Source organism: Calliphora vicina, chromosome 2 (assembly GCF_958450345.1).
Source record: "Calliphora vicina chromosome 2, idCalVici1.1, whole genome shotgun sequence".
Classification (NCBI taxonomy): Eukaryota; Metazoa; Arthropoda; class Insecta; order Diptera; family Calliphoridae; genus Calliphora; species Calliphora vicina.
In genome coordinates, this window is record NC_088781.1 from 74,421,339 (window position 1) to 74,432,620 (window position 11,282).

The 11,282-nt window shown below is 34.6% G+C and overlaps 1 protein-coding gene across 1 annotated transcript; it reads right to left on the reverse strand.

The window, feature by feature from the left end:
• Nucleotides 1–1,182: 1,182 nt before the first annotated feature.
• LOC135950555 (uncharacterized) lies at nt 1,183–2,192 on the reverse strand. The gene is made up of 2 exons (XM_065500091.1): nt 1,260–2,192; nt 1,183–1,209 (listed from the first exon to the last, which is right to left on the reverse strand). Exons 1-2 carry the CDS (start codon nt 2,190–2,192, stop codon nt 1,183–1,185), a joined length of 960 nt encoding a protein of 319 aa, XP_065356163.1.
• Between the last annotated feature and the right edge of the window lie 9,090 nt (nt 2,193–11,282).

The following is an 11,282-nucleotide window of genomic DNA, read 5'->3' on the forward strand; positions in this document are numbered from 1 at the left end:
AGTTTGGTCGTGTTCTTTTCTAATAATGTTACCCTAAAACCCTGGATATATGCAACATGTTTCACCCTCAATTTTATCAAAGGGTTAGAAATTCACCACTTTTTATGTAAACAAAAAGTATAGTTTTATAATATTTAGAAGCTACATAAAAGAAAAGTGCATAAATGGTAATGATTTTTGTTCTATTGTGATCGTTTAAAATGCAACACATTATGAGGGTATGGGTAACATTTAATAAATGTTACACAATATATAGGCAACATTTTGTGTCAGAAAAGAAAACACCATAAGTCTCTCACTCTCTCGATCACTGGACGAACGAGGTCCCCTGGTTGAGATCTGGGACGAACTAGCTCCACTACTCTTTGGGCGAGAAGACGAACTAGGTCCCCTTTGTAAACGCTTGACCTTTTTGTTTTTCTTATGGGAAGACGAACGTGGTCTTGGTGTGATCATGGCTTAAGCATCCTGCGCAGTACTTATATATGGAGTAAAGGGCTGCACAAGCACATTCATATACTAATCAAGACATTCACCAGCACAACAGTTACTTCAGATCGTTGGGCTTTTTTTTACAAAACGAATGAGTGTGAATGAGGAACAATAACAACCAACGACAGAACAAAACAACAGAGTATAGAATGAGAGACAGTATCTGACAATAAGAGTAAATATACAACGAGGTAATGGTATGCACACCTAGTTTTTTTTATTATTAATAAAACAAAACGTAAAAACTGTACCACTTCCAAAAAACAGCAAAAAAAAAACACACGTTAGGCCGCACACATTCACACACATAGAAAAATTCATTCATGAAAACCAAAATAATTCGAATAATTTTTGCTCATAACATTGAAAATGTAAAACAAATACGCGGCAGCACATGGTAGCATACGATCGTATACATAACCAACTCACATTCGTTTTATTTTTTGTTGCGCACAATACTCACTCATTCACTTTACAATGTGTATATGTTATAGAGTACAAGCGTAGGAATTTTACAGTATTGTCGAGTGAAGTGGAGCAGGTCATTCAGTGAAGACGACAAAATGAATGTGGAGACAAGCCTCATCCTTTCGTTGTAGTCTACTTGTCGAAATTTCGAGCAGAAGCGAAGAGGGTGATCTTCAAGACAGACTCGGCAAAACCATTTTGTTGGTACTACGATTACCACTTCTATATTTCTTTGGAGAAACCATGATACTGCAAAAAACTATTCGTAAAGAAATAATCCAATAAGTTGGAAGAACTACAAGCTTCACAACTGGTCTGGTAACTAAGCCACGCGCAGTTTTTAATTCTACAACTCTGACGTGACCATCTTTACCAATGTGGGCTTTTTGTACTCGACCTAAACGCCATTCGTTTATCGGTAAATTGTCCTCACGAATAACAACCATATCACCAATTTCAATATTTCTTTGCATAAATTTCCATTTGTGACGCTTTTGTAAGTCCTTTAAATATTCATCTTTCCACCTCATACATAATCTTTGATTTATAGCTTTAACTCTTTGCCATCGATTTGTAATAGACACAAGAGCTTCCGTAATTTCAAGCTCTGGTGGAGTTAACAACGGGCCGCCAATCAGAAAATGACCCGGTGTGAGAACGTCCAAACAATCTGCACTCTCACTTAATGGACACAACGGCCTCGAGTTAAGACACGATTCAATACGAGCCAACAAAGTTGAAAATTCCTCGAAAGTGTACTTCAAACAGCCAGCAATTCTGCGAAAATGGTATTTGAAACTTTTTACCCCTGCCTCCCAAAGACCCCCCATATGAGGTGCGCTAGCGGGATTAAAATGCCAATGTAGGCTTTGAGGTGCATATCCCACGTTTACTTCTGAACCTATATCCCGAAGAAAACTGCGAAATTCACTTTTTAATTCTCTAGAAGCACCCACAAAATTAGTTCCATTATCCGAATATACATCTTTCGGATAACCGCGGCGTGACACGAATCTAGAAAATGCCGCTAAGAAAGCAAGAGTGGACAAACTACTAACTGCTTCCAAGTGAATTGCTTTGTTAGCGAAACAAACAAATACGCATACATAACCTTTCGTTATCAAACATGCGCGACCAATATAATTTCGAATGTCAAAAGGTCCTGCAAAATCTACACCAGTGATATTAAATGGACGAGAAATTATTGTGCGAGACATAGGTAAAGCGGCCATAATCTGATTTTGTATAGCCCTTTTTTTGTATGGTACAAATTTTACAACGCCCTATAACGGATTTAATAAAATTTTTCGCTCGAGGAATAAAATATTCTGTCCTTAGGACTCTCAGCATTAATTGATTCCCTCCGTGCAGTGTAATTTTATGAATAAAATTAACAAGCAGATTAGTCAAATGACAATCCGAAGGCAACAAAATAGGAAATTTATCATTATAAGATAAATTTGGTGTATTCGCCAAACGACCTCCAACTCTAATAATACCCTTTTCATCTATGAAAGGATTCAAATTCAATAATTTGCTATCAAGAATAGGCTCTTTTCTTGATAACTAATAATATTCGTTGGAAAACAAGACTGAGTTCATTTCTTCTGATTTGATTTCTATAGACGTATAATGTGGCCCTTTTATTTTAAAAATTGCATTTATTCCTCGCATTACATACGCCATTACCCGCATTGCTCGAGGATAAGACGATAAATTTTCAGTCAAATCACAATAAGACTTAAAATATGAAAAAAAAAAAAATACATTTTGAACTCTTTTCTCCTCATTAGTACCGAAGTCCTAATCCAAATATGCTTCCCAACGAACAAAATCTGAGCAAAGCCATGACGGACCATGCCACCAAAGATTATTTTCAACTAAGTCTACTCAAAAAATCTGCAGGATTGTCACTAGAACTAACATGTCTCCAGCAATCCTTTCCAATTTTCTCTACTATTTTTGACACTCTATTGGCCTCGAAGGTTGTCCAAGAACTCGGAGGTTTCTGTAACCATGCCAGAACAATCATGGAATCACTCCAAGTAAAAACGTTTGTTCTATTTTCATCAAAATTCAAATCTTTTCTAACAGTATCAAGCAAATCAGTCAATAGCGACGCGCCACAAAGTTCCAATCTTGGTAAGGAAATTGTTTTCAAAGAAGCTACCTTTGAGTTAGCTAACAATAAGTGAGTCTGAACAGAACCATCTTCATCTTCTAGGCGAACATAAACGCAAGCACCATATGCTTTTTCAGATGCGTCAGAAAAACCGTGTACTTGTAATTTGGTTGAAGGTTTAAATCCAACCCAACGACATATTCGTATATTATCTATGGCCCCATAGTCCCTAAGAAATTGATTCCATTTTAGACCACTTGTCTCGGATAAATATTCATCCCAATCAGTTTTGTCGCTCCAAACTTGTTGCATCAAAATCTTTGCAATTATAACAACAGGACCCAACCAACCTGCTGGATCAAATAGCTGAGCAATTATAGACAAAACTTCTCTTTTGGTAAATTTTTCCTTCAGAGTTATCGGAGCTGTTACAAAATAAAATTGATCAACCTTAGCGTTCCATCTTACTCCCAAAGTTTTAGCTGTACTCTCATCATATATTTTCAAAAAATCTTCCCTTAACAAATGATCTCTTGGTAACCCTTGCAAAATTCGTTCATCGTTAGATGTCCATTTTCTCATTGAGAATCCTGCTGAAGATAATGCCAATATTAATTGATCACGAGCCATAATCGCCAAAGAGATTTCATGTGTCCCCACCAAAGCATCATCTACGTACATCAGTTTCTCCTCTACGTCATCTGCTAACTGAAGCAGAGTCCTAATTGCCAAAAAGGGAGCACAGTTGAGACCAAATGTGACAGTCTTTAATTCGAAATCTTTCAAATCGCTATTAGGATTCTTCCGAAAAACAATTCTTTGAAAAGCGGTTTGTTTAGGATCTAAATGTATCTGACGATACATTTTTTCAATATCCCCGTTAAAGACATATCGATAAAACCTCCATCTGATAATTAACAACATACAGTGGTATGAGAAAAAAAAAAAGATGGAAATAAATCTGTAACTTCTAAACGCTTAGTCCGATTTGAATGAAATTTCACATGCGCAAAGAGGAAGTGTAGTCGAGTTTAAGTTTTGAATTTGGACCTCATGATCCCACCAGGAGCGGGGCCAGGGGTTCCCAAAATGTTCAATTTTTAAAATGATCCTATTTCTTCCTTTGTGTTCCGATTTAAAAAAAATTATACATTCAGAATCATCTCGTCGAGCATTTTTTTATATTCAAATGCATGTAACTTTGGACTCAGTCATGATTTTTAAACACTTCTTTCTGTATTTGATATATAGATATCTATTGTTAATCCTATAAAAGAAAAATGGATAAAATCGGAGAATATTTGGAACCGCGGTCATCAAAAAACTGGAGTAGGGTGGGTAAAAATGTTGAAAATTTAATTTTCAAATGCGAATATCTCCTAAGCTATAAGAGATAATTGATATCTAGGACGAGGTTTTATGTAGAGCTCGACGAATCCACATACGTAATTTTTTTGAAATCGGAACACAAACGAAGAAATAGGATCATTTTTAAAATTGAACATACCCGAGGTGTCCTATTTTGGGGACCTCTGGCCCCGCTCCTGGTGGGCCCATAAGGTCCAAGTTCAAAACTTAAACTCGACAGAACTTCCTCTTTGCGCATGTGAAATTTCATTCAAATCGGACTAAGCGTTTAGAAGTTACAGATTTATTTCCCTCTTTTTTTCTCATACCACTGTGCAACATCAGATCATTCTGTAAGATTGCACGGTGGTAAATTCCGGCCAAAAATGTTTTTTTTTGTTTTTTTAATTTTTATAAAATTCTGATGGTAAATTTTTCTTAACACTTCAGAATATAAAGTATAATTGTTATTTTGGCTATGAAGTAACTATGTGGCCATTTATAGTGCTGTAAAGTCAAATGTTTTTTCTTGTCATTTTAATATTATAAAAATGTGATTTTTTTACTTTTGAATCGAAGTATCCTGTGGTTTTTTTAAAGTTTTTTGTTGCAAATTAGCACATGTTTTTATAAAATAGTTAGCAGTTAACCATTCCATGTAGTTATTAAGGAGTTTTTGCGTGTTCTTTTTGTATAAAAGTGAAGTGATTAGGAACTAGTTTTAAATCTATAGAAACTAAATTAAAACAAGTAAGAGTGCTATATTCGGCTGTGCCGAATCTTATATACCCTTCACCAAATTATACTCCAAAATTTTAAATATTTTTAGGTAAACAAAATTTAATTTGTTTTCCAGTTTTTTTTTAATTTTTTGAAAAAAAATTTTTCGATTGTTATTTTAAATTTTTTTTTAAATTTAATTTTTTCCCGATTTTGACCCGTTGTAGGTCCAACTTACTATGGTCTTATATACGTCGTTGCAAATGCCTTTGAAATATCTATCATTAGATATCCATATTGTCTATATTAATGTCTTAGTAATCCAGATATAGGTCAAAAATCGAGGTTGTCTTGGTTTTTTCCTCATATCTCAGCCATTTGTGGACCGATTTTGCTGATTTTAAATAGCAAAATTCTCGAAAGCATGTCTGACAGAATTATTGAAGATTTGGATCCCGAAGATATCTGGGGTCTTCAGAAAACTGATTTCAACAGACAGAAAGACAGACAGACAGACAGACAGACAGACAGACAGACAGACAGGCAGGCAGGCAGGCAGGCAGGCAGGCAGGCATACAGGCAGGCAGGCAGGCAGGCAGGCAGACAGACAGACAGACAGACAGACAGACAGACAGACAGACAGACAGACAGACAGACAGACAGACAGACAGACAGACAGACAGACAGACAGACAGACAGACAGACAGACAGACAGACAGACAGACAGACAGACAGACAGACAGACAGACAGACAGACAGACAGACAGACAGACAGACAGACAGACAGACAGACAGACAGACAGACAGACAGACAGACAGACAGACAGACAGACAGACAGACAGACAGACAGACAGACAGACAGACAGACAGACAGACAGACAGACAGACAGACAGACAGACAGACAGACAGACAGACAGACAGACAGACAGACAGACAGACAGACAGACAGACAGACAGACAGACAGACAGACAGACAGACAGACAGACAGACAGACAGACAGACAGACATGGCTTAATCGACTCCGCTATCTATAAGGATCCAGAATATATATACTTTATAGGGTCGGAAATGAAAAATGTAGAAATTACAAACGGAATGACAAACTTATATATACCCTTCTCACGAAGGTGAAGGGTATAAAAAAGTTTGAAAGGCCAGAACAAATTAAATGGGGCTATTAGAGGCTAAGTGTAAATTACATCTAATACTGTAAAGTATCAAGAATAAGTACTATAAATTTCAGCTGCAATTATCTGCCATTCCAATAAACAGAACGATTTCAGTGCCTTCATATTTTACAAATTTTGTTTGTATTTTTTTGGTCAATTTCAAAACTTATGTAAGTTTGAGAGTTATTTACGTCTATGCTGAATTGGCCAAACCATGTATTTGTTTGTCGAAATTTTTTCAATGGATTATTTATGTTATTTTCAATTATAAACCTAATTTAAGCCATGTACAAAAATTACATACTTTTTACATAATTTTTCGATACTTTTATAACGTCAATGTTTATTTGGCCAACTCCTGTATGCAATTTCTAATATTTTTGCAATGGATCTAGTGTGTTTTTCTTAAATGTACACCAAATTTAATATTTTACATGAATAATCTAACTTTTCCGATAATTTCAAAACGTCCATGATTGTTTGGCCAAGCCCTGTATATGTATTCCGAAATTTGTAGGACTATTTTTTCAATCGCTTATGCTATTCTTCATTTTGGGCTAAATTTCAGGCATTTACATGAATAACCTAATTTTTTCGATGCTTTTAAAACGTCCATGATTGTTTGGCCAGACCCTGTATATGTAATCCGAAATTTGAATGACCAATTTTTTTTTCGATTACATATTTTATTTTTTATTTTTGGACTAAATTTCAGCCACTTACATGCAATTTTTTGATACTTTTAGAACGTCCATGCTTTTTTGGCCAAACCCTATATTTGAACATCGAAATATTTATCGATCGATCGGTTATGTTAATCTTAATATAAATACAAAATTTCAAACATTTTTATGAAGAAATAAAGAAGTTATGTATTTTTGGCCGGAATTGACCACCGTGGATTGGTCTTGTATACAACATGTCATTCAGACTTAACCCCGAAGAAGTTCGACTTGAGGCATTAAAAACCACTCTGACTTTAGTGGAAGTAATCTCATTCCTCAAAAACTGACGACTTGCTTTCTCTCGAGAAGGCCAAAGCTGTTTATCTACCATAAATTGCGGCTTTAAAGGCAATGAAACTTCGTATCGACCATCACTATTTCTTATTGTAGTTTTTTTTATAAAACTCTTCACAATATTTATCCTCAGGTGTTAACCTTGAAATCTGTATGGGTTCTTCAAGTTCCCAGAATTTCTCCAATTGCTTATCTAGGCTTATTTTAGTATAAAAAGGCTTATTTTAGTATAAACCCAACCAAAATAGGTTTCGTGACCCATTAAATTTCCGAAAATCTTTTGCCTAGAGCCATCTATCATAATCTTGGGATAAAAGTCAGATCCAATTATAAGAGATAAATAGCATACGCAAGCATATTTTTTCAAGATCTAGCCGAGCGCTTTCCAAAAATATAAAAATCTTTGAAGTCGAATGGAAAACCAAAAAATTGCACGTGTTTAAAAATTGTACATGTCGGAGGTACCCTACTTTGAGCCCCAATAGTGCCGCCCTTGGATTATTTGTAGGGCCCATTTTAATAACTTAAACCCGAATACTCCTTGGCTACGCCCACATCAAATTTTATCGCGATCGGACCAGACGTTTAGAAATGCCAGATTTATTTCCAAAAAATTTTGATTCTGCCCCACTGTGCAACCTGGGTCGGGATCATTTAAAATATATATTTCTATATTAGTTGACCTCGTAGGTAAATTAAGTGTTGAAAATCAAAAAAAAATATTTACTTGCTATATTAGCAACACTATATTTCATATCTATATAGGGTTTTTATCCCGGGAATTCCCGGTACAAATTTCCCGGGAATTTTGCCAATTTTTCAGTACCCGATTCCCGGGATTTTTAGTCGGGAATCCCGGGAATTAAAAACTGACTAAAATACATAGAAAACAAGTTAGAACTCTTTTTTTTAACAAAAAAACAGTGAAAAGTTTTTTGCATATATCTTGGCAATAATAAACCGCTTATTATTATTATTTATCTGGTGTTTTTCGTATGAAAATTTAAAAAGAGAATTCATTATTTATAGAATTTATTTCTTTTTGAATAATTCTAATTTCTTTAAATTTCTTCTTCAAATCCATAATAGCTTAAAAAATTTATTAAATGATTAAATTTTTCTTCAATTAAAATCTACAAAAAGGTTTAAGACAATTTTTTCAATTAATTTTGGAAATGATTTGATTTAACAAAAATTTAATCGTTCAAAGTTTGAATAAATTCTGTTATTAAATAACTTTAAAATTAATTCAGTTTAAACAAAGGCTTTGGAATGAATCTAAAAAATTAAATAGTAATAGGATGGGATTTATGGAATGAAAGTCTGACATTTTTTTAATTACGGATTGAGATTTTAGTGAATTAAGCTCAAATTTTATTAATTAATTCGAAGCTCTGATATTTAATAATTATAACACTAAGTTTTAATATGAAATTTGGCTATAATATTCCTAATTTACAGTATCATTATATATTTCGGGAATAGCCGGGTACCCGGGAATGTAGAAAAAAATTTCCCCATTCCCGGGAATCAAAAAAGGTCGGGAAATTAAAAACCCTATATCTATGGCAACTCTTTAAATAAAATATAAAGTTTTTGTTACTTCTCATCGTTACTTTAAACAAAACTGTTGTTTTATTTTTATCGATTAAATTAAAGGTTTCAGATTACTCAACTTTCAACAGGTTATGGGCCCAGGTAACGTGGCATAATGGAAAGGGCATTTGAAATTGAGAAATTGACTGGTAGAGAAAACTACCATCAATGGAAATTTGCGGTGGAGCACGCAATGAAGCTGCAAGGTTTTTGGAAAGCTGTTGTGGGGACGGAGCAGGATGCAGCAGTGACGGAGAAAGCCATGTCAAGGTTTGTGCTGTATATCTCAGCAAATTTATATGTGCACATCCAAGATGTCTCAACGGCCAAAGATATTTGGGATAAACTCCAAGCAACGTACGATGATTCGGGTTTAACTCGCCGGTGTGGATTATTGAGAAAATTGACAACAACGCAATTAGTTAATTGTAAAGACATTAGTGAGTATGTTAATACAATTATATACACCGCACAGAAACTCAATCAAGATGGTTTCAAAGTAAATGATAAATGGGTCGGAAGCCTTTTGCTGAGTGGTTTACCAGAACATTTTGGCCCCATGATAATGGCAATTGAAAGTAGCAATATAAAAGTCACAGCAGATACCATCAAGACAAAATTGCTGCAGGATTTTGATACCTATAAAAATTTAACAACAACAATTGCGGAATCAGCCTTTTACACAAACCAAAAAGGTAAGGAAAGAAATAAATGAAATTTCACATGCGCAAAGAGGAAGTGTAGTCGAGTTTAAGTTTTGAATTTGGACCTCATGACCCCACCAGGAACGGGACCAAGGGTTCCCAAAGTAGGACACCTCGGGTATGTTCAATTTTTAAAATGATCCTATTTCTTCGTCTGTGTTCCGATTTTAAAAAAATTACACATATAGAATCTTCTCGTCGATCACTAGCTATCAATTATCTCTTATAGCTTACGAGATATTCGCATTTGAACATTTAATTTTCAACATTTTTACCCACCCTACTCCAGTTTTTTGGTGACCGCGGTTTCAAATATTCACCGATGTTATCCATTTTTCTTTTATAGGATTATAAATAGATGTATATATCAAATAAAGAAAGAAGTGTTTAAAAATCATGACTGAGTCCAAAGTTACATGCATTTGAATTTAAAAAAAATAAAAAAGGCGATTTTTTGAAAAGCTAACTTTACGTCAAATATTTTAAATGAAAAAAAAATATACTTTTTGATACCTAGGGGACCAGGTCCATTCTAAAAATGCCTATTTTTTTATGTAAAATTCAACTTTAGGGCAAAAATTCTCAAATCGCATACTCGATATCAAAATATAGTACCTATTTAGGAGAATATTTTGAACAGCGGTCACCAAAAAACTGGTGTAGGGTGGGTAAAAATGTTGAAAATTAAATTTTCAAATGCGATTATCTCCTAAGCTATAAGAGATAATTGATTTTTTAAATCGGAACACAAACGAAGAAATAGGATCATTTCAAAAATTGAACATACCTGAGGTGTCCTACTTTGGGAACCCTTGGTCCCACTCCTGGTGGGGTCATGAGGTCCAATTCAATACTTAAACTCGACTACACTTCCTCTTTGCGCATGTGAAATTTCATTCAAATCGGCGTAAGGGTCTAGAAGTTACAGATTTATTTCCCTCTTTTTGTATTCTCATACCACTGTGCGTTGATGACTTTGTAACTGTAGCTAACGACAGCAAAGTTAGTGTTCTTGGTATGGGTGATGTACGTATTCGACACAACATAAACAACAGGTTTGAATATGTAACAATAAAAAAAGCATTATTTGTACCGGGACTTTCTGCAAATCTAATATCTGTCAACCAACTTACAGAAAATAACTTTGAGGTTATATTTAGCAATAAAAAATGTAAAGTTACTAGAAATGGAGAATTATATTTAGAAGTTTTTAAAAAAGGAAAATTATATCAAATGATTATACCAACGAAAAATTTTGCAGCTGCTAGTAAGGAGACTTGGCATAGGCGTTTGGGTCATGCTGCTGACACCAGTGTAAAAAAGCTCAATTCTGATGAAAATTCCGGCGTTATGTGCAACGAAAGTTCTAGCTCAAAAATATGTGAATCGTGTTTACAAGGTACACAATTTCGAGCGTCATATAATCCCTCATCAACACAGACGGATGACATTTTGCAAATTGTGCACACAGATGTTTGTGGTAAAATGGAACAACAATCTATAGGTGGTGCAGAGTACTATATGTTGTTTCTCGATGATTTTTCTAACAACGTATTTGTGTATATGATGAAACATAAATCAGAGGTGCCAAAAATATTTAAATAATTCAAGATCTTAGTAGAAAATCAAACAGGCAAACGTA

Coding starts and splice junctions, on each gene's coding strand:
- LOC135950555 (XM_065500091.1), bottom strand. CDS start 2,192: ATGGCCGCTTTACCTATGTCTCGCACAATAATTTCTCGTCCATTTAAT. Junction 1,210..1,259: donor CCAGACCAGTTGTGAAGCTT/GTAGTTCTTCCA, acceptor AGTTTTTTGCAG/TATCATGGTTTCTCCAAAGA.